Genomic DNA, 26,385 nt, shown 5'->3' with positions numbered 1-26,385 from the left:
GCATTTCACATTAATCTTATCTGATAAGAAGTCTGCCCATTGTAGATTGTCTCAATCCAGTCCTTTCTTTTAATCGCCAAAGAAAAACCAAAGTCGTCTATGACCGGCAGTGGCTGCCAGGTGATAAAATTTCAAGTTGGTGCTTTTGATTTTTCAGTTTTGGCTCTAAAAAATACAGCAAGACGACATTTTCATGGTTGAAAGTGACAGTGTTTTGCCTCCAGTTAACATTGTGACATCACAGTGACGTAGGCCATGACGGGGTCTGTAAGAACTATTGTTTACTTTCAAAACAAAACCTGTTAATCCAAGGAATCCGAGGAAATTTGTGTTTAAATGCAATCTCTGCTAATTTAATTAATTTATTATTTGGACTAAACCAACTAAATTTACTGTATGTTACTCATTCTGAAACTGCGCCGTGCAATCTTTAGCTGCTAGCCTAAATAAAAACGTTGATTAGCTCTGTAGGACTAAATGGTATTTATGGGAATGGGTCAAGTACAATAAAAATCTTCTGGAGGGCTTTCCTATTTTAAAAATGCTAAGCCCTTATCTGTATAATCTGAGCGGGGCCTCTTTCTAGTCCTTGTTATGTGAACCAGCTGGGCCGCGGGCACATAAATGAAACCCACGAGCTTCCGAACGGCAGCATCCGTACATTACTCTGTCAACGAGGACTTCGAAAGCAGCCGGGGATTAAACTCAGATTGATCCCTCGTTTTAATATCTGCGATATATTACGCAGTGACGGGAGCTAAAGCTGCACGGTGAACAGAATGAACCAACTTCATTGTTGTGCCTTGGTATAAAATGATCAGTTGCTATTGATCAATAATTTAGACAAGTGCCCGATTATTGACAGGAAGACAAAATATGTTAGGCCGGCTGTGTTTGAGAAATCCCCTCGTACACTCAATCACTGGAACAGAAATTGCTCCATGGTATATAATATTGTACCAATGTTTCTTTCTCCCCCCCCTGCAGATCAATGCTAATTGAGGTCCAACATGATGAATGTAGCCTGAAATGCTTTTAACCCACTGACTGCTGAGCAGCAACAAGGTCGAGCAACGCAACGGGTGTTTTTTTTATGTTTTGTTTTTTATACTTACTACAGCTGAAGGTGAAACTGAGTATTCAGTGCTCATGTTAAGTGTTTCTAATGTCCTTTCTATACATTATGAAGCAGGGACTCATCATTTTATCATTATTGGTCATTTTGAGGAATAAACTTATGCCTAAATCTTTCATTCTTGCATAAAATGTGAGGAAAACATCACTTAGTTGGGTTGAATGTGGGCACCTACAGCGCCATATGCAGCACAGATTGAAATTTCAAGATTTACCTTATGACTAATGACACCGCAAAGCCCCCTGTGAGGAACAGCGGTACAAGACGACGATCGGCACAGCCAACAGAAGGATGCTGGTCGATCCCCGAAGCCCCTCCAAACTCAACTCTCTCCGTGCAAATTCAAGCTTGCGGACGGCACACAGCAGATGGGGTAAACCATGCCATCAAGTGGAAAATAGACCTGTTGTGTTGTCACACAGACAACATAGTCTGCCAATTGGACCACCAGAGGAAACGGTAAGAGGGATTTTTAACAAGTAGCTCAGCATCGGGGGGAAGCATTAATTCTTACTGTGCATTCACCGCATCCAATGTTGCAGAACAAGATCCTGAAGATTTTTTCTCCACAATCCACCTAAACAGTCAGACTCTAAATCTTTTTTTAAAAAAATAGTGAATGTTTTTTATACTGATATCATATCAGTGCATAATTATAAAGCGTAGATTATCACTTTCATCTTCTGTAGTTTATAACTCATGCACTCCAAAACAGAATTAATTATTCTGACTCATTGCTGCCACCTTGTGACAGTTTAGGTCGTGGCACCAAAAGTCCACTGAACAGGCAAAGCTCAAGTTCGTTTTAAAAATATTAAAGTGACGTTCTGGGTCAGTTTTAATCATTTTAAACCTGTAAATAAATTTAAAAAACTATCTACTTGAATAAAACACTTGATGATGATGTGACATTTTTATAAAAGCCAGACAAAGCCAACCCACATAACATCTCCCATGTACAATTCTTAATTCTTCCCAGGATGGTGACTCATTTTAACATTTATAGCGCCTCAGAAACTTTTCCCCAGATGTCGCTCTTTAAAATCTATTCCAGTAATTCGTACATAGTGAGGTGTGCATGTTTTATTTTTAAAAGAGAGCACTGGTATCACATATACTTCAGAGGTAATAGAGAATGCAAGTTAGACCAGTCTCGATCCTAAAGTAGAAAACTGACAGCAGTCATTTCATGTGGTATTTTCAATTTAATATTTCTTATACTTGTTTATCACAGGGCAACAACATTTCAACAGGTATGATTTACAAAAAAAAAAAAATACTTTAGACACACAGTGGGAAACAGTCGTAATAAATTCTTATACTTATTTCAAACAAGTACTAGGGCTATTTATTTATCTACAATACGGGTTAAAATCTATGGATTTGTCTTGTTTGTGGAAGACAAGATATTGTCTGAGCTAGAAATAAAACGGCATTCATCTTCTTTAGATACTAAAACACGTATTTACACAAAAGAAGTAGTAGGCGAGAGAATGTTTTTATGTGTTTTGGACGAGTTGACCCTTTAAAGCTGGCATATACGTGCAAAAATTGAATGTTCAATTAAACTCAAACACTTTTTTAATTTTTTTTTAATGTTCCTAAATGAAACGTAACCGCTTTGCTTAAAAACAACACACCGTACTTTGGTTGGAATCACCTTTCTATAAAGCCACGTTATTACAACACCGTGATGATTAAGGAATTGTGCAGTGACGTCTCTTGGACATGATGAAGCAGTTCGTAAAAAGTACATGGCTTTCTTTGTTATCCTCAAACGTGCATCATAGATCACAGTCCAGTGAAGTTTTTTTTGTGCACATTGTTTTATCACACGAACATCCAGGTCTTCTTAAAAAGTTTTTAAGAAGGACATGTCCATGTGGCGCAGCGGAAAGTGGCACCTGTAACACGTCACATGTTGAAAGCAAAATGTTAGTCTGTTGATTTCATAGAAATAAACTAGTAATGAATTCAGTGTGAGGCTCTACTTTTGACAGAATTATATACAAATAAGAGTTGATGTGACTTACCTGTGTTCACTTGTTGGATAGGCCGAGTGTCCCCAGGCTAAATCTGGAGATTGATAAAGGGAGCAAACCCCAGTACATCCTGAAGAAGAACCAGTGCCCTCTGTAAAGGAGGCTCGACATCAATCACTACGTTGCGCTTCCGTAAAGGATCGAGGCTCGACTCTGTCACGTTGTGACAGTGATTCACCTTAAGGGACTGCAGCTTCGGGCAATACTCCGCGAGAGTCCTGTGAGCACAGCATGCAGAAGATCTTACGGGTGGGTAAACAAACGAGGCAGTGTGTGTCGAAAGCAGCGCGCGGACGTGGCACAAAGTCAGCTGGAACACGCTCGAAAATAAGATACGATGTACCTGATGGAGTGGTTCCTGACCCGCAGGCAACCCGTGAGATCCAGCTGCTCCAGGGCCCTGCAGTTCTTGGCCACCTCCTCCACCGACTCGTCGGTAATGTTGGCGTTGACCGCCAGCGACAGGGACCTCAACTGCGAGCACTTCTTGGCCAGGTAGCAGATGGCGTCGTCCTTCAGCTGGCGGCAGGCGGTGAGGTCGATTGACTGCAGCCCCCCGCAGTGATCAGCCAGGCTGCGCAGGGACAGGCTGTCCACCCACTCGCAGTGGGCCAGGCCGAGGTGCTGGAGGTGCGTGCAGCTCAAGGACACGGCCACCAGGGAGTGGCGGGTGAGCCAGACGCAGCCGCTCATGTCCACTTTCTGCAGATGCTGGTTCTGTCCGATGACCGGGAGCAGCTCCTTGTCCGTCACCCACTCCGAGCAGTTCTGAAGCGACAGCTTCTGCAGAACTTTGTTGTCCTTTAGCATGGAGCAGAATGCTTCTTTGGGAATGCACGGCCCTATCTGTAAATAACAGAGCAGACCTTTTGCAATGCAGCTGGAAGCATACGGTAAAAATACCATCCACTAAATCACTCACGAGTACTTACAGGGGAGAGATTAAAAGTCCTGCAGTTGGCTAGGTACACCTGGATGAGGCTGTGGAACTGCCTGCTCACCCTCTGCAGGCTGACAAGGTGTTGAAGTGGCAAGTAGCACAAAATATGTGGAACGAGCACATCCTCCCAGGGCAGGTCCAAGAGATGACATCTGCTGAAGTGCAAAGCGCGTTACAGCTGAACTTTGATACCGCACAAAAACCTCTGCAGACGCGGTTTAACGGAAGCAATCAGTTAAAGGTTAGAAAATAATGTCAGCAATTCACACTAGCAGCAGAGAGGGTGTCATAGCAGCCACCTCTCTGTCAATTTCATATATGTTTAAATCAAAGTTAGCTGCCCTAAATAAATTAACGGGGCCGGATACATTTCACTGACTCGGTGTTTTTACTATCGCTGTTAGCAGAGAAGCTAGCATGCCGGGGCCACCAATACAGCTGCTTTTTTAGACACAAAACTCAATTTTAAAGGGCACTCACGTTCGCAATTTATCTTCTTCGTCCATCCCGAACCGTCTGTGTTATGCGACGTTTTTCAGGACGTGGTGTTCGTCACCTGGTTGCCAAAACAACATATTTTCCTTTAGCATCTTGCAAAGCGTTAGAGGTGTAACCCAAACCAAATGGTGCATTCAGGACCGTAAGTTAAGAATACGTCAAGATGCGATTTGAAGCAAGTATCCCACACAGCGGTGTTAATACACACACGATGTTGATATTAATTGATGGCAAAAAAATTATGAGCACACACTCATATATAATAAAAAAATAAATAAATGTAACTCATTAAAGAAATCTATCTGCCTTTGGTTCAAATGGTGGCTAAAAATATAGTGCAAATAATCTGATCCCTTTGCCTTGTTAACTAAAATAAAACTGCCACGCATATAGAGTATATTTGTGATTAATTTCCCCTCAAATGCCGTGAAATTAAAATAACTCGTGGTATTTGCGGCCATTTGAGTCAACCGCAATAAAGGCGTTCTCGTTTACAAGGAGCAACTAAACGCAGCCTTTTCAATTTTCCGGGTTTACGTCAATAATCACGCTCATGCAATTTGTACGCAGATATGCTTAATTTTACAAATTAAGTGGATGAAGTAACTCAAAGAGACCTGCTGTATACTAATAATGAATGATTTACCATTATCTGATTTGGCAAAAATATTTAAACGACTCTTTAACAAAATACTTTTCTCAATAGTTCAGATATCTGATGAGCAAAACAAAAATAAACCGTATGTGTTACAGAACAAAGTACTTTGCTGACTACTGTGCATCAGCTATGACACGTGAGATTTAGAAAAAAATAAACAACTTCATTATTGCTGTCACTCTTGTCATGAGGCTTGAGTTGACTCTCTTGGCGACCCATACATGTTCATTTTAAGCAATTAATTTCCCATTTCCAATTAGCCCCCACTATTTTAACGGCTGCTCTTCCCGATGTAACACGTGTTGAACAATTGGCCATCCTGTCGCCTCACCTCTGCCCAGGAGAACAATGAAGTCAGTCATGCTGAACAATTGCTGACCCATGAGTTATGTTTCAGTGAATGAGACAGGCCAACTGGATAGCTGAGTGAATACTCACTCTTGACTGACTACAGTCCCATATACAAGCTACAGGACAAGCATGGCGAATAAATCAGTGTATGATTTCTGTGCCGAGACCCTGGACGGACGGCCGGTTCCGCTCAGCAACTACCGGGGTAAAGTGCTGCTTGTCGTCAACGTCGCCACCTTCTGAGGGTCAACAATAGAGGAGGTGATGTTCTGCAATCGATTACAGTAGGACCACATTAACTCGTAACTCATAACCCTTCCAGCGAATTTATTGAGGGCTTTGATTTTGTGTCCCGGTCTCTCAGTACCACCGACTGAATGCACTGATGGAAATGTTTGGCGACCTCAACTTCACCGTCTTAGGATTCTCCTGCAACCAGTTTGGCCTTCAGTCACCTGGTAGGTACACGCTGGCACCTGTTGAAACTGGGTAATAATTGTGAAGTACTTGACAAATAAACTACTCTCTAGATTTTGTGTTTTTTCATGATGAAGATTTACAATCCAGTGCACAGTTACAATATTAAATGGGTGATTCTGAATCATGTCGGACTCGTCATGCATCTTAACATGCTTGACCAGTTTTACATACAAGTCTGAACACGCCCAAGATGTGCTGAGGTTGCATTTGTCTGCTTTTCCTGGTCACATTTCAGATGTCTCTTAGACTTCTCCGATCAACTTTCATTTAAATGTGTTGTAGGCCCAAGATCTCCAGATGACTCTTATGGTCCTTTCGGTGGAAACCACTGAACAAACACTAGGTCTAATCAGCTTCTGCAATGAGTGTTATGATCAAATAAAAATAGGAAATGAGACCGAAGGGGCCTTTTATTCTGCACAACCACTACTTTTACTTTTCTGCATGTTATTGGTACTTTTAATTAATTGAAGGGCACAGTTTGCTGCACCACATTTTATTTAATGCACTGTAAAATTATTGTGAGGACACAATTGTCAATGTACACATTTCTATGAGGCACGTGCTTGAAGCATCGGGTATAACTCTAATAATTCTTTTTGCAGAGGTGAATCACGAGACTCTCAGTGTTCTGAAGTATGTTAGACCTGGTGGGGGGTTCGTACCAAAGTTTCCCGTCTTTGGCAAGGTTGAGGTGAATGGAAAAAATGAAGAGCCCCTATTCACCTACCTAAAGGTAGGACATGGTTATTAATGCATGGAAATATTAGACGCATGTTATATATTTTTATCGTCAGCTGCTTTACCCCTAGAAAATGAGATACCATGTCTTGTTAACCACAGGAATCTTTGCCGTTTGTGAATCCTGTAATTGGAGATATCAAGAAATTCTTCTGGTCCCCAATCACCGTCAATGACATTCGGTGGAATTTTGAGAAGTTTCTTATTACTGCAGATGGCATGCCCTTCAAAAGGTAAAGTCATAAACGATGTAATAATGTGAACCTTTATGTGTGTAATTGCTCATGTTAATCCAATACCCCCTCTCTGCCGCAGGTATGAACTTCACTGCCCCATTAAAAAATTGGAGAAGGACATAGCCACACTTCTCTGATGGGTTTTCTTCAAATTGTCACCGGTGGTAGAGTGACGATCCCCCAGTAAATGCACACGTGCACCTGAGCTGGATCTGATGGGAAGAGAAACAGGCCTTGGAGCTTCAGTGCATTCACTCTAAGAGCAAGTTCTCTTCGGCCACTGGAGGAGTTTTCATGTCACATTTCTCTCTAGTGTGATGGCATCTATGACTCAAAAATAAATATGAATAAAACAATACTCACAGCAGTATGATTGGTTTTGTTGTCATTGACGTTTCTATATCAGTATTATGTTGCAGCATTTCATTTTTTTCTGACTGAGATAAACCTGATTTCATTTACTTTAGCTGTTGAGTCCCTAAACGTGCCACATAGAGTCACAAAATAAATGAGGGATGCTTAGATGATTCATAAGAGAGGATTTTTGTTTTATTTTATTACTGTAACTGTAATGGCTTGAGAAGCTCATACATAAACATTTGTAATGTGAACTCTCAAGACTAATGGGTAGGAAAAACATGGTTTCTGGACTTGCTGCACATGCGACATCCTATTTGTGATTATGGAAGTGATTGAAGCATCTGCATTGTGTTATTTGGATGGGAAAGCGCGTACGTTCAGTGCGGAATTGGCTCCTATGGCGACCCATACTTCGAGTTTTGCACATGCGTACTTCTCAGCCTGTCAGAGCAGGAGCCAGTAAAAATGGCTGGGGTTGGTTTCCGACGCTGGGCCCAAGCCCTTTCTAAAGGAAAGGGGTCAGGCATTACAGCCCTGTTGTCTGGATCTAGGGCAGGTAAATTGTGTGTTTTAGTTCTCCTTCAAACTATGTGGTGATTTACTGTAACGATAAGCGTCAGGGTTTGAAGTTTACACCATGTAATGGACATAACCTTGACGTGCTAATGTTAGCTTAGCGTCCGCCGCTATTTTGAATGAGTGCGAAAGCAGACAGAATAACATTGTTGTTTCTTTATTGGTTTGAACCTGCGAGCTTTATAACTCCGACATGTGCATTTAATTTGTTTTCAGCCTCGGGTATTTCAAAGGATAGTCTGCCTGGTCCATACCCGAAGACCCCCGAGGAGAGAGCGGCTGCTGCTAAGAAGTACAACATGAGAGTCGAGGACTATGAACCATATCCCGACAACGGCGAAGGGTAAACTGTGTTTTGATAAAGTCTGCAACTTATAGTAGTTGACTTGTTTCCTCCGTAGTGGTCAAAATATATTTCGTTATTTACTCATCTATAACATCTCTGCATTAACTTCTCCTCTGCAGTGTTACATGCAATGCAACATGTAAACATATAATCCCTGGAATTACTGTTTACACTTGCACTTTAGTCACTTTACTCATACAGTCATGTTTGCATCCTCTATGGACATTTTTGGTTTTTTTGCATAGTCATCAGTTTATACTTTGTATAGTTATATTTTTTTTGTTAAATGTTTTGCACGTAATGCTGCTCAACTGTGCCTTACATTGCCCTCTGGGGACAAATAAAGTTTTCTGATATGACTGTTAATTGTCATCAACAAACAAACTAAAGTTAATGCATTGATAACCATGTGCAATCATTGTGTTTATGTAGCTTTGGTGATTATCCAAAGCTACCAGACAGGTCTCAGCATGAGAGAGACCCCTGGTACTCTTGGGACCACCCTGACCTGAGGAGGAACTGGGGAGAGCCGGTAAGATACTTATCTGCCATTATTGTTGTGTATATTATATCGTAGATAATTCAAAAAATATTCATTTGATTTAAGGTGGTTTTAGAACAGTGGTGCCATTTTATGGGTTGTCGATTAAAAAAACTCGTTCAGTAAATTCTCATTAAATTATCATGTGACCACAAATGATCAGAAATATCTTCTACTAGACATTATGAATCATTTACCTCAAATACATAATCTCTGAAATCATTAAACAACATATAATAGTCAAACACATATTTTTTTTACTCAATCTTCTACATTCATCTTTCAATTTGGCAACCCAACAACTACAGTGTATAAATATCACTGCAATTATTTTAACAGTAGTTGGAAATAATGTAAAAATTCATCAGAAGGTCATATATTTATCAATTTATGATTTACCTTACTATTGGATGTGTAGATTCCCACACATGAAAAGACATGTACAATACACTGCATAATCTTTTAGCTGATTATTATATATCACAATAGTGTCTAGTCCATCTGGGTGCACTGTTGTTCTTTAGATGTTTATGTCACTGATCAAGATTATGATAGATATAAAACTACATGTCTGAAGTGAATTTTAACAGTCCTGTGTACACACAATTTTTCTTTTGGATATTTAGATGTGCTCAGTTGCACAGAAGCTTTTCTGTTTCCATGCAGTCGCTGTAGTTCTGTTTGCATGAGGTTACCGGGTACCTCTTATTCACTGATTATTTTCTCAATTTCAGATGCACTGGGATTTTGACATGTACATCAGGAACCGTGTAGATACGTCGCCCAGCCCTGTGCCATGGTCCACAATGTGCAAACATCTGTTTGGTTTCATCGGGTTAATGTTGTTCATGTTCTACCTTGGGGAGCAATTCAAATCTTACCAGCCTGTTGTAAGTATACACCAAAGGTGCCAAAGGGTTTTTTTAAATTATTAAATTCCAACTCAGTGTAACACTGGCCTGTGTTATAGCATCTTTATGTTGTGTATAATTTATTTATTTATGTAATAATTTTAATGTAAAAATCAGTTAATACCACAAGTACAGGGCTAGATTCAGTATCTCGTCTTAACACTTTTGATTTTCTAAGTCTGGATGATTTCTGTCTTGGTTACATCTCAGCGGCAAATTGGGAATTCTTGTAACACACAAAAATGTAGTTAAGCCTCATTGCTGAGTTTCCACTCGTATGTAACTCAACTCGGTCAAGTTTGACCTCAAATCAATTCACGTGGAAATATTTTATAAATTCGATTCATGCAGTGTTGTTAATGTTGTGGTTCTACTAGAGAAATATATTCAGTTAAGTCTTATTTTGGGTTGACTGCTTGGACTTGGTGTGGAAAGTACAGATTTTTCACCAAGCTGGAACTATAATTCCACATTTTTTAAGTATTTCCAGAATATACATGTTGGAAGGCTTTACCTTAACTTTGCTCTGGTTTTGAGTCTGAATGCAGATAATAAAAGACTTATCCTTTGACTATCAGACTATCAGACTATCTGTCAGAGGCAGAAATCACACAAGTCGTCCTCGTAGCTGATTCTTTGTACTATATCTTTAATTACACGAGCTTGCATACACATCATGTAATATTGTCTCACTACTGTCTTATGTGTTGGTTAGCTTTGCTTTTTCCCTTTATGTTGATCCTTCACAATGCCAACAAAACTTTCTGAGAAGTTACATTTGTATTTGTCAGGAGTGTTAGTTATTTTTCATATTTTCATCAAAAGTGTTTGTTTGTATCTCTTCCAGGGACCGAAGCAATATCCCTACAACAACCTGTACCTGGAGAAAGGAGGAGATCCCGAAAAACAGCCGGAGGAAGTTAAAAATTATGAAATCTGAAGACTAAAATGTGATTGTGCGTGTATATATTTCAAAAATAAAGCCCTAATGTTAACACTTAAAACACTGCTGTGTTTGTTTCCTTTGTTCTGTAAAAAAATGTTAATGTGACAAACAGGTTTCTTTTTTCTTTTTTTTTTTTCAAAAAAGATAAATGATGTTGATGGTTTTCAAGTCTCCGTTAACAGGGAACAAGTTAGACATGTATTGCATCCATAGTTATGAACACATGATGTATTTACTGTAAATATATACTCAGACAGAAAAAAAAGCGATATTTATTTAACCCCAGCGAATGCAACGCGTAACTTCTCATTTCTTAAACACCCATGTTGAAAGACACATCCTGCGGTTGTGGAAAATCTGTTAGTCTGTTTGCGAAGGGTCAATTCATTGGCACACATTAAGCAGAGGAAACATCGAAGGAGACTGAAGAAAAAACTGCTAAAAATGGGGTTAAGAACCGTCCAATGCATTATTAAGAACTGTGGGGAACCATCGTGATGGTGCATCAGGGTAAGAAGAGAGGCAGATGAAGCGATGCCCATCATTCCTACTGTACAAGCCTGTGGGGGCAGTGCTACGATCTGGGGTTGCTGCAGTTGCTGAGCAACTTTACACCCAACAACCAGGTTATTCCATCAATGGATGTTTTCTTCCCTGATGTCACAGACATATTCCAAGATGATAATGCAGGATTCATGGGCTTCAAATTGTGAAAGATTGGTTCAGGGAGCATGAGACATCATTTTCACACATGAATTGCCCACCACAGAGTCCAGACCTTAACCTCATTGAAAATCCTTGGGATGTGCTGGAGGAGGCTTTGCGCAGTGGCCAGACTCTCCCATCGTCAATACAAGTGAAAAATGAATGCAACTCTGAATGGAAATAAATTTGGTGACACTGCAGAGGCGGTCCAAGGAAATATTTTTGGTTGCTTTCTTTTTTTGGTCATGCAGTGCATGTATATAATAAATTACTTGTAGTGTTATTTTGTTTAGTCAGCAGAAATATTTGGGGTTACCTCAGGCCACTACGCAAACGAGAAAAGTGTCCGTGCGGGCTTCCGTAGCGTAGTGACAACAGGGCAGAGCTCTTTGGTCGGAAGCCAAAGATAAAGTAGCTTTCGAGTTAGCCGCGGATGCGAACAGTCAAGCTGTGATACAGACAGTAAGTTGTTTTCAAACTAAGGTTTATTCTTTTGTTGCGTTGAAACGCGCTGGGCAGACAAGTGCTTTCCGCTCCTGTTGAAACGTGATCGCACTGACATGGGCTATGGCTATGCACTGGAACGAACCGGCTAGCCCGTGTTATGTTGTTAATTGTGCTCAGGCACGCATGAGAGATTGATTCAAGCTGAAGAAAAGTGGGTAGGAGTTAGGTAATAGACGTAGTAAGTTTACGTGTGTACAATATTGAGAAGTGACAAGCGTTAAGGCGTGTAAAACATGATAGCTTAATGCTAACTGAAGCTAGCCACAGGTTAGCTAAAGCAAAAAAAAAAGGAAGAAAAATCATTCCTAAGCCGCTTGACAGTTATTTAAATATATATCGCCAATGTCTGAATTAATTACACCATAATGCAGTTTAATTTGAATATTTGTGTAATGAAGACATTGTTACGCGTGTGGAAGCCACCTGTAGGCTCTAATAGGTTTATAAGTTGTTGCAATTGCAGGTAATAGTCGGAGGCAACCTGCCAGAAAGGGCTGCTCCCTGATTGAAGAGTTGGAAAGACGCAGCCATATAAGAAACGAGAATGCAAGAGTTTTGCATCCCAAATTGTCTTTAATTTACATTAAGGAAGTAGATCGAGGATATTGTTGTTAACTCGTAGTAGTTATGTAAATAAATGAGACAGAGATTTACAGTAGGTCTGCAGCCATAAAGGCTTTTAACGAGCTATAGTATTTATCTCAGGTGTGTAATTGTGTTTTATCTCTAATACTGTATTTACATGTCTATTTATTTATTCTTATGTGTGATATGCTGCATGGAATGCTTTTTTTATTATTATTTATTTTTTACCGTGATATTGTGAAGTGCTGCTGCCATAACACTACAATCCCCCTAGGATTTGAAAGTCGAATACCTGTAGAGGAAGATGAGGCTGAAGGAGATCCAGAGGACTGCCCACCAAGCGTGGAGTCCTGCCGGCCACCACCCTATCCACCTGGCCTTGGGGACATCGGCGCAGCAGCTCGACGCCTCCTTCAACACCACAGCTGCCATAGAGATATTTGAGACGGACTTTTCTGACCCCTCTCTGGACATGCAGCTCAAAGGGTCTTTACCCACCGCAAACAGGTACATATATACATATATTAGCCCTTTATAGGGCGCTCATTGAAATGCTTGTGGAAAATACACGGAGGAAATCGAGATAAATTAATTTACCATATGTGGTCCTTTGCCTTTAAGTGGTGAACAAATGTAAAGATCATACGTGCTGATTCAGGCACTTATCAACATTCACATTAGACAACATTCACATTGGTACCTAATAACACAATTATAACAGACCATATTTGATCTTCTCTGATTGGATTTAGTGGTATTTTATACCCACAGTCCATATAAGCAACAATGGAGTGGTGCTTTTATGTATTTATTTGCTATCTGATTTTTAATCCATTTTATCACAAGCCACAGGAACTGAGTGCCACAGAGGACTGGAAAATTCAGTATCTTGGATTGTAGCCAGTGTATTTCCTCATCCTCTCGGTATTTCCTAGGGTTTGCACCAACAGCCTAATTCGAGTTGTTAGTCAGCAGAAAGTTGCCACTGTATTTGTAGCATTTGTTAAAATATATGTGGCTTATGTTCGTGGAGGCGATTTTTATTCCACTTTATGGTATTTTTTGAGTTGGGTTGTAATGAAAGGCTCCTCTTTTACGTGTTATCAATATTTAGTCATGTTTGATCTAATTTTTGTACATAAATTATGAATTTTCATTGTGACATTGCTTGTCTTGACTCATGTCCAAGTTCTACTTCTTTCTTTTGTGGCCGTATGCAGTGCTGAACTTAAAATGTTTTGCGAATTTGTCACTGGAAGCAGATAATTCATTGTGGCTTTTGTGTTCTGTAGGTTGCACAGTATTGTTTGGGTAAATTTTGGAATGGGAGCAGATGGATTTGGAGGAAGGCTGGTTGGTGGGAGCGAAAATGGCACATTGACTGTCTATAACCCAGAGGTCATAATGAATTCTGGGGCCGATGCGATAGTGGGACAATGTGACAAACACACAGGACCCGTCCGAGCACTCGATTTCAACCCTTTTCAGGTAAAATATATGTTGATAATTGTACGTATGGGTAGATGCGTATCTCGATGAGTTATTAATTTCATTTCTCGATTGTTTTTTCTCTCAGAGTAATCTTCTTGCATCAGGAGCAAACGATTCCGAGATTTATATCTGGGATCTAAACAACTTCACCAGTCCAATGACACCGGGAGCAAAGACACAGGTGGGTGCTGAGAAGCCACTTATAAAGTTCACAGATCTCTGGAGTAGCGTTTACATCTTAATTTGATCTGCACAGATGTGTTGTGGAGTCCAAACACAAGATTGAACCCACAACCACCAAAGGACGGCTTTTTAGTTTCTCCTTTAACCTTTTTAGTTTTATGTCTGAGTTTAGAATTAAACCACAAAACACGTTTATTTGTGGCTCACATTGTTTTTTTTTATCCTAGCTGCAGCCTCACATAAGTCATGTTGTTATTGACACTTTATTGACTGAATGTCCTGATCCAGTGGCTTATTTAAACATGTACCAACAGGATTTTGCATAGTGTTTGTTTATCAGGGAGATCTGTTTTCCTCATTCTCAAAGTCGTTGTTGACACTAACAAGCTCCTGCCTCTGTTTTTCAGCCTGCTGAGGACATCAGCGTGGTTTCCTGGAACAGACAGGTCCAGCACATCCTGGCCTCCGCCAACCCCAGTGGGAAAGCCGTCGTGTGGGACCTGAGAAAGAACGAGCCCATCATCAAGATCAGTGACCACAGCAACCGGGTTAGTGGCCATTAGCTGCGTTTCATTTACCCCTAGAAATGTGCAAAACCTAAATATCTCAATAAAAAAAATGGTAATAGAAACACTGAAGCATCGCTAAAGCTCTCATGAGGTGGTTTTTCAGATGTATCAATATAAAAGTGTTTCTCTAAAGTGCAAATGAAACACTTTTTTCGCAATTCCACTTCGCCAGAGATGACACAGTGGGTCATGTGACCAGTTAATCTGAAGTCCATCATCTCAGAAATGAAGTCTCACGTGACGAGAATTTAAGAGAATTATGTGATATTGCGAGACGTTACGAGAGTCACAGCTCATACGCAAAAAACACCTCTCAAATGGAAACACGAATTGAAATTTTGGAAATCTCGCTTTTATTTTGTGAAAAACTGTAATGGAAAAATATTCGCAGCTATTGATACCATTGAAAATGAATATTTTTTTGAATCAGAAAATGTAATCAACTCTATTTTTCAAGTTCAAGTCTGCTTTGTTGTCTTTAGTTGCTTTAGGGTAAATAACAAACTGCAGAATCTTTTCGAGCCTATTTAGGTTCAGTAAAAATTAATTTTTCATTATTTTAAGTCTCATCTGTTTTGTGTCTTCAGATGCATTGTTCAGGAATGCTCTGGCACCCCGACGTGGCCACTCAGTTGGTGTTGGCCTCTGAAGATGACCGACTGCCCGTCATCCAGATGTGGGACCTTCGCTTTGCCACATCACCTCTTAAAGTCCTTGAGAACCACACGAGGTGAGGTTTTAATAGTTTGTGTGTTACGCTCAGTTCAGTTTTTATTTTGCAATGCAGAGTGACATGTGTATACCCTCTCTGTTGGTGTTTTCTTACAGGGGAATTCTGTCCATATCCTGGAGCCAGTATGACTCTGAGCTCTTGTTGAGTAGTGCTAAAGATAACAGGATCCTCTGCTGGAATCCAAACACTGGAGAGGTGTGTGAAACTAGCTGCTGCTACTATGTCATCCTCTGAATTACCTCTCATCGTGGCTGTTCCTTGTGATGGCTTCATCGCTTTTCCTTTTTCATTTCAGGTCATTTACGAGCTTCCAACAACAAACCAGTGGTGCTTTGATGTCCAGTGGTGTCCTAGGAATCCGGCCCTGCTCTCAACTGCATCATTTGATGGGAGAATCACGGTTTACTCTGTGATGGGAGGGAGTTTGAAGACTCAGCAGCAAAGCACAGCTGATAAAGTAATGGCTTTTCTTTCTTATGTATTTAGCAACTGCACCGTTTGTCCACAAGGGGGCGCTGGTGTGAAGGAATTGACATAGAGCATGCATGCAGATTATGACACTAAATCTGTGTGAGAAGCGCCTGGTTGGTGCAGAATTATTTCTAATGGTTTAAAGGTTTAAAAGTTTAAAAATGAGAGCGTATACTCATATTTGAGAATCTAGACTCTAAAGTTTCTAACATCTTATCGTATTCAACAGATATCCTCCTCATTTGACACAATGGACCCCTTCGGTACAGGGCAGGTGCTGCCTCCCCTGCAAGTCCCTCAGCCTGCAGTGCAGGACACCATAGTTCCCCCCCTGAAGAAGCCACCAAAGTGGGTGCGCAGGCCTGTGGGAGCTTCCTTTGCTGTGAGTGCAGCCGTACATTATTTCATGCGCACGTTTTTTTTTTTTTTTTTTTAATGTCTTTTATAACTGATCTGTTTTTGTTTGTTGTTCTCAGTTCGGAGGAAAGCTGATCACCTTCGAGAATCCCAAGCAGCCTCCGGTGCAGAGCCCGCAGCCTGTCCCCAGACAAGTGTTTGTGAGCCAGGTTACCACGGAAACCGAGTTCCTCCAGCGCTCCAGGGAGCTGCAGGCGGCGCTGCAGTCGGGTTCGTTCGGCAACTACTGCCAGGCCAAGATTCAGAGCGCCAAGTCAGACGCAGAGCAGGACATCTGGAAGTTCCTCCTGGTGGGCCCCTCCTGATGTTAAGACATAACACAAAGTATATCAGTCACTGTGGTGGTGATCGTGTTGTTATATTTTAAGCTGTTTTCTCTGTTTGTAGGTTAATTTTGAAGATGAAGCCCGGATTAAATTCCTTAGACTTTTGGGTTTCAGCAAAGATGAACTGGAGAGAAAGGTACGTCATGTTAAAATTTGAATCACTGTGTTGTACCTCTGAGTCATGCAACGTGTCTTAACTGTAAAAATGTTGTGTTTGCTAAGATTTCTAAATGCCTGGGGAAGAATTTCCAACCCAATGGACATGGAGTAGATGCCAAAGACTTGGCAGAAAAGATGCAGCGGCTCTCCACAGAGGTCAGCGAGTCTGCACACACACACACACACACACACACACACCCAGTGTTGATAATCAGACGCTGTAGTTCTTATTAACTGTAAAACTTTCTTTGTGTATTTTCAGAGGTCGGATGAAGCAGCGGCTGCAGCTGATGCTAGAACCTCAGGTTCTGTTTCACCGGCAGACTTCTTCAGTCAGACCCCAAAGGAAAACTCCAACTTCCAGATTCCTGTATCATGTGGTAAAAGCCCTCATCTTGAAAAACGCTTTATCATGCACTAATTAAATATATCAGGTCAAGCTCAAGTATGTTTCATTTGCAGATACCGATGGTTTGATAAGCCAGGCGCTGCTGGTTGGGAACTTCGACGGAGCCGTGGATCTGTGTCTGAACGACGGCCGCTACGCCGAAGCCATCCTGCTGGCTATCAGCGGAGGAGAGGAGCTGCTCAAGAAAACTCAGCAAAAATACCTAAGCAAGCATAAAAACAGCATTTCTATGGTGAGAGTATCATCCGTTGTGGTTTTGGTGATTCAGCCAAAAGAGGAAATATATGTTAATTTTATGTATTTGTCCCCATCTGCAGCTTATATCATCAGTGGTGACGCAGAACTGGAGAGACATAGTGCAGAGCTGCGAGCTGGACAACTGGAAGGAGGCTCTCGCTGCCCTGCTGACGTATGCTCACCCAGAGGATTTTGCTCATCTGTGCGGTAAGTGTAGTGACACAGCAGTGATGCTTCCCTCCAGAAGAGTTGCACAGGTTTGTTTCTATAATTTGTCCCCTTAATAGATACCCTGGGAGGCCGGTTGGAGCATGAGGGTACGGAGAAGCGCTGCCTGCAGGCCTGCCTGTGTTACATCTGCTCTGGGAACATTGAAAAGCTGGTGGAGTGCTGGGCCATGCACAGAGACTGCACGTCCCCTCTCGGCCTAGAGGTACAATCTCGATAATTCGGCGTCTTTAACGTGATCGAATCTGAAGGGGGAGGAAAAATGTAAAAAGAACAGGTGTGTCTCTGCTTTTCAGGATCTGGTTGAGAAAGTAATGATGCTCCGAAAGTCGATCGAGCGCCTCCGCAACAGCGAGGTGGCCGTCCAGAGCCCCATCCTGGCCGAGAAGCTGACCTGCTACGCGGGCATCCTGGCTGCAGAGGGCAGCTTGGCTACGGCCATGACCTACCTGCCGGAGAACTCAGACCAAGTAAGAGGCGTAGCTGTGACCTACATTTCCCCAAATTATATTTTTAGTTTGTGAAAAGGCACATGTGGGTGTTGTATTTATTTATTTATCTATCTTTCTTTCTCTACAGCGTGGCATCATGATGCTGAAGGACAGGCTGTTTCATGCTCAGGGAGAGGCAGCTGGTGGACGGCAGCCTCCAAACTCCTTCAGCAGAGTCGGCGCGTCCACGGCGAAGCCTGCTCCTTCTGCTCAGACTCTAAAAGCACAAACCATGGTATGAATTTATTCGCAGGACAGTTAATTATTAACAAAAGGTATCTCGTAGATGCAGTTACGAATTTTGTTCCTTTTCCCCAACCTTAGACTCAGTACCAGCCCTCCACTCCTCCCCAGGTGGCTCCACAACAGCAGCCTCCCATGCCGTCAGTTTTTACCCCTCAAGCTGCTCCAACCAACCCCGGACCCGGTCTCCCGCCTTCTTCTCATGTCCTGCCGCCGAGTTCAACCCGCCCCGCCGTGAGACCTTCTTACCCCCAACATCCCGCTCCGGCTCCAGGTTTGACCGCTCGCACCGTGCACCTCATTTCACCAATCGTTGATATTATTTGACGTATTTATTTATTTGCATCTCTTCTTCAGGTTTTCTTCCTCACCAGCCATTCCAGCCGCAGCCTATGTCCAGTGCCGGACCCTTATCCTTCCCTCCTCCGGGTCCTTCCATGCCGGCCGCCAACTTATCAGGACCTCAGCTGCCGCCTTCGTCATCGAGCCCTGTGGGGCTGCCCCCCATGCCCAGCCCCGGCGTGCCACCGACGACCTTCATGCCATCTACCTCTTTGCCCTCAGGGTTCATGCCACCCAGCTCCCAACCTGGAGGCCCGGTACCCATGTACCCGGGGGGTCCCCACAATCAGGGGCCTGCACCACCCATGCCAGCAGGTCCCTATGCTCCTATAGGGTCTGGGTATCCACCGGGAGGCCCTGGGGCTCCTGCTGTAAAACCCTTCCAGGCCCCTGTCGTTGCTCCTCCTCCTACAGGTAAATACCGGTTCTACTTCTCCATTATAGTTCGTAATAACCATTTATACATCCAAACTCAGGAACTGATTATCGATTTCACATTTTTAGCATTTTAGAGTCTTATTCTCCTGTCGCTCCTTCTTGTTTCTTTGACCTGCAGGATACTTTCCCTGGCTGAATTCCCTATGTGAAAATGAAGGTGACAGGGTTAGGGCTGGATGTGGAGTACTGTATATGACAAAAAATACAGAATATCCTCAAAATAATGCTCTGAATTAGATTTTTCACAGCAGGGCTGCAGGATTTCTGTGTTTCTTGGTGGTTGTTGAGTGAAATTTAGACGTAAGAGCTTGTTTATTTTTATTTTTTTCCACTCTCAGGCTCTTAATGGCATAATAAATATAAATAATGCGATCTTTTTTTTTTTTTTTAAATACTTGCAGCTGTTTGAGCTCAGAAGATATATTATGTTATTGCTTTCGAGTGCTTCCTGAATCTTTTTGCCACGTTGGCTGTTTTGTTCGTGCATTAACTGCTACAGTCTCGATGGTTTTCACTTAACAGCGTGCATCACTAACCTCAAAGTTGATTGTCTTTTGTACAGGCAATCTTTCTTTGGCAGCTTGTGTGCATCTAAAAATGAAAAAAAAAAGGCTGCTAGTTTCTTGTAATTCTCACTTCCCTGTGTTGACATCTTCTTGTTTAGGACCTCAGGAAGGATGGAACGATCCCCCAGCAGTACGAGGTGGACCCAGGAAGAAGAAGGTACACGCTGCGTCTATTATAGTCAAATTAAAGCTTTTATTATAGGAATCCATTATTCAATTTTAGATATTTACACCACTAGTAGTGTATATATTGGAAAAACTCAAAGAAATTCATTCATTCAAAATGCACATTTAGGTGTTCATTTCACTAAAAGTCAGCTTTCTAAGCCGACATATGAGGTACCGTTGAGAAGCTCTTTTTCTCCTGCAAAAGTCTGTCAGGTTCAAATATGGTCGTATCTTTTCTATTGGCAACCGATCTGAAGCTAAATTCGATCTCTTATTGGCTGGTGTTGATTTCTGACAACGTGATTGGTTCAAAAGCGGCTCGTGAAAATTAGCAAGAAAAGACACATGAAGGAGAGGAGAGGGGTTAACACTCATCTGAGTTCATCTGGCCCTAAATTGTCTTTTGTAAAAGGAGACGAAGGTGGAGACAATATTGTCATCATATTATTGATATTATATATGTTGCTTAGATTATATGTTATGTTTTGAAGGATGTGGTTTTGGTGTCTAGAGGTTTCCAATTAAAATATTCATGATTTTACAATGTAAAACTTTTAAGGCCGTTTTGTCAAAATGAGTTTTTCTGCTACTCTGAGTCAGAAAATCTCCACTTCAGTAGCACCTACACACACCAAACTTTACACATTTATTCCTACCTACATTCTTCAGGTATTTACAAAGGGAATTTTTCATATATCATTCAGAGCCTGATTTATGTAACATTTTACTGCTAAAAACATGGTGAAAATTGATTTTTTTGTACTGTTGACAATATTTTGTGATGTATGGAGTGATTAAAAAATTCCCACTGTAAATACCTGGAAATCTAACATGTTAACAAAATGAAACAAGAATATTGAACCTCACTTTATCCTTTATTCAGATTTCTGTTCTGCAAATGCAAATTAGTGCATATTTAAGTAGATAACTCCTCTTTTGCATATTAAACTATAAATTCACAGAAAACTTGTAATACAAAAAATGATTGTATTCATGTAAGTAATCAACTGAAGAAGTTTCATGGTGATATCTGTTACTTAAAAATGTTACCCTATTCACCTGTAGTGTCTCACCTTAAACTCCACTTACAGTTTATTCATTCTTAATAAGAGTCTTTTTACAACCTATGTAAATATATATTATTGCTGTTATTGTGTTCGCAGGTCCCTGATAACTACACTCCTCCAGCCCCCATCACAGCCCCCGTCATGGGATTCCCAGTGGAGGCCCCTCAGCCCCACGACCACGCCCAAGTCCCCCCCGGAGCGCCCCAGGAGCCCAGCGTACAGGTCGGTGTCTTAACAACTCCTGTCTGAAACCTCAACAGTAACGCACACGGTAAATAACACCTTACACTCGCGTCGCTCAGCTCCTCCAGCAGCTGCCGGCGGAGAGGGTGGAGCAGAAGGAAATCCCAGCGGAGCACATGGTCCTGAAATCCACCTTTGACAGCCTGGTGCAGCGCTGCCAGCTCGCTGCAGGAGACCCAGTAAGTCTCTCAGCCTGCAGGAGCACCCACTTCTTACCGAATTTGCAAATTCAGCATAAAAGTGTAAAGACAAATTGTTTCTTTTTCAGCAAACAAAGAGGAAACTAGATGACGCAGCCAAACGTTTGGGACACCTGTACGACAAACTGAGGGAGCAGTCGGTAAGACAAGGAAAAAAAATAAAAAATAAAAAAAATAGATGAAGGGAGACTGCAAATAAAATCGTTAGTGTCTACAGTTAAAAGGATGAGTTCATACAAGTAAAAATAAGTACCCTAACAGGTTTAATTTACTGAGACTTGTCACGGTCCATCTCACAGATCAAAATCTGGAAAGCTCAAAACTAAACTATCTACCTGACAAAACCGAGAACAAAAGTTTTGGAGGGAAAAATCATTGTGTAATTTTTTTTTTTTTTATTCATTCATTTATTTTAAGGATCCCACTTAGCTGAATGCTATGGTAATTAGCTAGTCTTACTATCAGCTACAATACATTACACCACATTACATGTCAAAACATACAGTTTCATCAGTTTACGTTTATAAAACACAAAGCTTACGTAATATATTTACACAAACAGGAAAAAAAGAAGAAAAATTGAAGAGAAAAATGACTTACATCCAGCCATTTCAGTTTAAATGGGATACATTGTAGGCTACATACATCAAAAGTAGAACACTTAGTAAATCAGTATATTAAAAACATATTTATTAAAAGACAGAAAGTCAGTGAAAAGATTGCACAACCTGTAGAAACATACAGTATTGTAAAACACTCTACTTTTCCACCCTCATCTACACCATACAAGACCACACAAAAAGGCACAAATACACAAAAAAACAAACAACAATTCAATGCACGGTGCAAGCCTACTTCAAGAGATCAGGTTGTGCAACAGCACAGTTTACAAAAACAGATTACGAAACAATACATAAATAGGGTTGGGATGCATAAATAGAAATACAAAAGATAAAGTGCAGGTTGTTCTCCAGGTGTCCTTCTGCCTTAGGAAATGCTTTATGAATTCACTAAATCACACATTTCACTGTTTCCACAGCAATTTGTCAGTTAGAATACGTCCTTATATATATCTGAAGTAGAAACTGGCACAACGTCATGTACCAACGGACAAATATCTTGAGTCTGTGTCGTTAAAAAAAAAAAAAAAAAATCTAGGCTACACTGTAAGATGAACATAGGGATCGAACGTAACTTGTCGTAACTTGAAAAGCTGTGTCAGCCAAAAACACATTCTACACAACTTACGAAGCATATTGTTTGTGGAGTTATTTCTGTTGGTAACTGATCAGATAAACATGACAAACATGGCAAACATGTACCAGGACAATCGGTCTTTATTTGGAGATGAACAAATGAGTAAATGAGCCATTTATGAAATTTCATTCATGTGTGCAACCGTCTATTTGGTTTCACATCACACTCAGCAGCTATGTTCAGGACAGACAGATAGGTGTCAGTGTGGGATTAAAACATCAGTTGACCCCATAAAAGAGGACACGCCACAGAAACCGGTGCCATAGTTTAATTTTAGTTTTTGCGTGATGTTTTTTTTAGACATAAAGCAGACATTCGTGTGTCTGTGTCTGTTTTCAATGTCAATTTAAAGTTTTTTTTTGGGCCCTTTTTATGAAGCACAGCTGGTGTTCCACCAAAGTGCTTTTAAGTTAAACATGGTCATTTACAGCTGAGTCAGTAATGATTTTAAAGTGCTTACAGTTTCCAGGCATTTACACTTAGTTTTTGATGTTTAATATAAAGAAAATAAGGATCATATTTGGTTTTGAACACGTGACCTGCAACTGAACATTTGAAATATCCATACACAACATATCATGAGCAATTTTTCAGGCCAAGGACCCTCAAACTGATATGTGTTCAATATTAAACTCAGCCTTATAAATATACATTATTATTATCATTTTGCATTAAGATAAACATACAGACAACATTTTCTGCCTCCATTTATCCCTTTACGAAAATATGTCAGATTCATGTTAATTTGTATTTAACGAATTTTAAATTTGTGCGTGTATATAAAATGTCAACCAAAGATTTTGCGACCCCCTGCAGTACCTGCCCTGTTGAAGATCTATGGGTTAAACCATTCAAAAGCATATGACAATATGTTAAAAAAACATGAACTGACAACATTTATGATCCAATACAGTAAGATATTATACGTTATCACACTCTGAAAGAGATATAATAAGGAAAACCTTTATTTTTAGTGGATTTTCTTCTTTATATTTAACAAAATGCATCACATTGTCCTACTGTTATTACCATTACCATCATGAGCTCTCATCATAGCACTTCGCGCAACAGCAGCTCGCACATCCATCCATCCATGGAGCTTCTCCATTTTCCTATCTCCAACCGGAGCATGTGATTAAAAAAAAACAACCTTTAGGCTTCACTGTAAAATGAACATAGGAATCTAATGTAACTTGTTGCAACTTGAAAAGCTGTGTCACGGCCAAGAACACATTGTACAGAAAAGATTACAATACTTACAAAGCATATTGTTCTGGGTTATTTCTGTTGGTAACTGATCAGATAAAATGCTCTGGCGAACATGTGCCAGGCCAATCAGTTCTTTATCAGGAGCTGGACGGACAAGTAATTATCTGGATTTGGCGAAGAGTTGAATTTATTTGTGACAAAATTTCCCCAAATGGCTGTACGACGATCAAACACAGTGTAGAGGAACTTCATTGAAACTGGTTGAAACATGCCTCATAATGACATATCACCAGATCCACGTTCAGGATAGAAAGATGGAGAATAACTGACACGTTGCAGCTTTATGGCATCACTTCAAGAGCGAACCATCCAGACCCCGTAGTTAAGTATTAGTGCAGTTAATTATGTACGCCTGTGCTTTCAGATGCTGCCATAAAAATATACATAGGAAACCACTGACAGGAGAAGTGAATAATATCGACCATCTAATGTTCTGTTGGGAACACTCCACATTAATGACACTCCTTGACGGCAGCACCAATCCCCAGCAGAATACGATTTCCCGAACATAACATAGGACTAATTCACTTATGTGCTTCCATCAACGATCGTGTAACAACACATTTGATTTGTTTGACTGAGAAAATGGACAAAAAATCGGTTGATTTGGTCTTGATTGGTCTTTTACGGGAGTAGACCAAAACTTTGCTCTAGTTTTTCGAGCTGCTCGCAGCCCTGGAGCTTCTACAATGACACAGTCTGACGGGCCGTCCGGTGACACGGGCAGCTACATCAACACCATCGCATAAATTAGTGGGTTGATGCGGCATTCCATTAACAACGTCCTGTTACCAGACACCACAGGACACCCTCAGAAGGTCCATGTCCATTCTCTGATGAGTCACAGCTATTTTGGCGGCACAAAGAAAGCATACGCAAAATTTAAGATATGTCATAATGTTACGCCAGATTTGTACGTCTTTCTTTATATCAGTTGACAGAAAATACACATGCCGCAGTAATTAAACGTCAGGTGACATATCTGCCGTCTCGCTCTTCTCTCAGCTCTCCCACAACATCCTGAACGGGCTCCACGAGATCAGCCGCTGCGTGGCGAGCCAGAACTACCAGCGAGGCCTGGAGGTCCACACTCAGGTCGTCAGCAGCAGCAACTTCAGCGAGATCTCCGCCTTCATGCCCATCCTCAAAGTGGTCATCACCATTGCAAACAAGCTTGGCGTCTAAAACCCTCCACCACCACCCCCCTGCGCCCCCCTTGAGGACACCACCAACCAGACTTCAGTGTTATCATATTGTTATATATGTATTTATTTCTTCTGGACCCGTGCGTTGATAATGAGCATAACGGCAGACTATATTACAGATCGTGCGGGGGGGGAGGAGAAGTTTTTTGGGCAGCGAGGTAGGATTTTTTTTTTTTTTTTTGAGATGTGTCAATGTTGCTGTGCAAAAAAAAAAAAACAAACAAACAAAAAAAAAAGCGATGAATGTATTCTGAAAGTTGTGACTTGGTGTAAATTAAACTGTTGATGTAATATAGAAGAAAACTGAATCAAGGCGGCGGTCGTACACCGTATATCGGTGTATATTTAAGTAAAAACAATATCTGGTTTGCACTTCCTGTCCTCCCTCAATAATGTACTCTGTATGAGTGGAGAAGCTAACACTGTAAGATTCAACAACAAGCATTGTTTTAAAAAACACCCTTCACCTGCTGTAATAGACTGCATCCAGAAAATAGTGCCATGAGGGTTTTTTTTATTTTCCTTTTTGGGCCAAAGCGCTGCAGAAGAATGTCATTCGGGGATTGTCGAGTTGCTGTTTTTTCTCTGATTGTGTGTGGCTCTATTGGCACATATACGTGAATGACTCTAGCTTTTGTTTTCATTTGGATCCAGACTTTACTTCTTTACCTCCGCGTGCATGTTTTCCCCGCGTTAACCAGCCGCCTGTAACTCAATAATTACATTAATTTATGTTGAACTGCAAATGAAATTAACAACCCTGCTGCATCCTTTTATGTTTAAAAAGAAAGGACCCCTCTTTCTACTCATCTTATCCTTTTTGTAACCTCAAATTAGTTTCTAAATCATAGCTGTTTTAGATTAGATCGTACAATAGAACAACTTAAATGAACTGATGTATACAAGGAGCAAAAAAAAAAAAAAGAAAAGAAATCAAAGAGTTTTGTAGCTGAACATAAAGCTGGATCGTTTGGTGTGTTGTGGCAGCAGAAGGCAGTAAAGTGCCTCAGTGTGCCCATTTTGGTTGCACAGATATTTATACAATCCATGTTGCTTACTTACTTTACTCATTTCGATATCTTTTTCAAATAAAGTTTCACTTTAAAGTCTTCTAA

At 40.9% G+C, this 26,385-nt stretch overlaps 4 protein-coding genes across 6 annotated transcripts; 3 read left to right on the top strand and 1 right to left on the bottom strand.

The window, feature by feature from the left end:
* Nucleotides 1-2,320: 2,320 nt before the first annotated feature.
* On the bottom strand, nt 2,321-4,765 carry fbxl15 (F-box and leucine-rich repeat protein 15). Of its 2 annotated transcripts, none has more exons than XM_047609134.1 (5): nt 4,598-4,765; nt 4,110-4,269; nt 3,521-4,023; nt 3,169-3,395; nt 2,321-3,039 (listed from the first exon to the last, which is right to left on the bottom strand). In XM_047609134.1, exons 1-4 carry the CDS (start codon nt 4,621-4,623, stop codon nt 3,206-3,208), a joined length of 879 nt encoding a protein of 292 aa, XP_047465090.1. In that variant the 5' UTR covers nt 4,624-4,765; the 3' UTR covers nt 2,321-3,039; nt 3,169-3,205. The 2 variants fall into 2 exon arrangements, with proteins under 2 accessions (XP_047465090.1, XP_047465089.1); XM_047609133.1 differs by having other exon boundaries at nt 4,110-4,272; nt 4,598-4,758.
* A 927-nt stretch (nt 4,766-5,692) lies between these two features.
* gpx9 (glutathione peroxidase 9) lies at nt 5,693-7,448 on the top strand. Its single transcript, XM_047609301.1, has 5 exons — nt 5,693-5,885; nt 5,989-6,082; nt 6,710-6,840; nt 6,948-7,078; nt 7,161-7,448. Exons 1-5 carry the CDS (start codon nt 5,754-5,756, stop codon nt 7,216-7,218), a joined length of 546 nt encoding a protein of 181 aa, XP_047465257.1. The 5' UTR covers nt 5,693-5,753; the 3' UTR covers nt 7,219-7,448.
* Nucleotides 7,449-7,837: 389 nt separating this feature from the next.
* On the top strand, nt 7,838-10,819 carry ndufb8 (NADH:ubiquinone oxidoreductase subunit B8). Its single transcript, XM_047609189.1, has 5 exons — nt 7,838-7,997; nt 8,234-8,360; nt 8,796-8,895; nt 9,639-9,794; nt 10,663-10,819. The coding sequence occupies exons 1-5, from the start codon at nt 7,907-7,909 to the stop codon at nt 10,753-10,755; spliced, it is 567 nt and encodes a 188-aa protein (XP_047465145.1). The 5' UTR covers nt 7,838-7,906; the 3' UTR covers nt 10,756-10,819.
* Nucleotides 10,820-11,810: 991 nt separating this feature from the next.
* Nucleotides 11,811-26,381, top strand: sec31b (SEC31 homolog B, COPII coat complex component). 2 transcript variants are annotated; one of them, XM_047609462.1, is made up of 26 exons: nt 11,811-11,928; nt 12,833-13,065; nt 13,851-14,046; nt 14,135-14,230; nt 14,640-14,780; nt 15,389-15,531; nt 15,630-15,729; nt 15,830-15,991; nt 16,235-16,387; nt 16,482-16,712; nt 16,810-16,884; nt 16,971-17,063; nt 17,170-17,287; nt 17,370-17,548; nt 17,634-17,760; nt 17,841-17,986; nt 18,078-18,251; nt 18,361-18,507; nt 18,597-18,789; nt 18,873-19,271; nt 19,414-19,452; nt 19,960-20,018; nt 21,193-21,318; nt 21,399-21,518; nt 21,608-21,679; nt 25,071-26,381. In XM_047609462.1, exons 2-26 carry the CDS (start codon nt 12,863-12,865, stop codon nt 25,248-25,250), a joined length of 3,672 nt encoding a protein of 1,223 aa, XP_047465418.1. In that variant the 5' UTR covers nt 11,811-11,928; nt 12,833-12,862; the 3' UTR covers nt 25,251-26,381. The 2 variants fall into 2 exon arrangements, with proteins under 2 accessions (XP_047465418.1, XP_047465419.1); XM_047609463.1 differs by lacking the exon at nt 19,414-19,452.
* Nucleotides 26,382-26,385: the final 4 nt, after the last annotated feature.

This window comes from Mugil cephalus, chromosome 16 (genome assembly GCF_022458985.1).
Source record: "Mugil cephalus isolate CIBA_MC_2020 chromosome 16, CIBA_Mcephalus_1.1, whole genome shotgun sequence".
In the NCBI taxonomy this organism is placed as follows: Eukaryota; Metazoa; Chordata; class Actinopteri; order Mugiliformes; family Mugilidae; genus Mugil; species Mugil cephalus.
Note: the sequence above shows the minus strand (reverse complement) of the source record. Positions and strands in the feature narration are given on the sequence as shown.

What these genes read in the sequence shown, in the direction of transcription:
- fbxl15 (XM_047609133.1), bottom strand. Translation starts at nt 4,623, where the DNA reads ATGGACGAAGAAGATAAATTGCGAAC. An exon ending in GAAGAAGATAAATTGCGAAC is followed by an intron (nt 4,273 to 4,597) that starts GTGAGTGCCCTT and finishes TTTGCACTTCAG; the next exon opens with CAGATGTCATCTCTTGGACC. An exon ending in GGACTTTTAATCTCTCCCCT is followed by an intron (nt 4,024 to 4,109) that starts GTAAGTACTCGT and finishes TGTTATTTACAG; the next exon opens with ATAGGGCCGTGCATTCCCAA.
- ndufb8 (XM_047609189.1), top strand. Translation starts at nt 7,907, where the DNA reads ATGGCTGGGGTTGGTTTCCGACGCTGGGCCCAAGCCCTTTCTAAAGGA. An exon ending in GTTGTCTGGATCTAGGGCAG is followed by an intron (nt 7,998 to 8,233) that starts GTAAATTGTGTG and finishes ATTTGTTTTCAG; the next exon opens with CCTCGGGTATTTCAAAGGAT. An exon ending in TCAAATCTTACCAGCCTGTT is followed by an intron (nt 9,795 to 10,662) that starts GTAAGTATACAC and finishes TATCTCTTCCAG; the next exon opens with GGACCGAAGCAATATCCCTA.
- sec31b (XM_047609462.1), top strand. Translation starts at nt 12,863, where the DNA reads ATGAGGCTGAAGGAGATCCAGAGGACTGCCCACCAAGCGTGGAGTCCT. An exon ending in CACCGGGAGCAAAGACACAG is followed by an intron (nt 14,231 to 14,639) that starts GTGGGTGCTGAG and finishes TCTGTTTTTCAG; the next exon opens with CCTGCTGAGGACATCAGCGT. An exon ending in AGCAAAGCACAGCTGATAAA is followed by an intron (nt 15,992 to 16,234) that starts GTAATGGCTTTT and finishes CGTATTCAACAG; the next exon opens with ATATCCTCCTCATTTGACAC.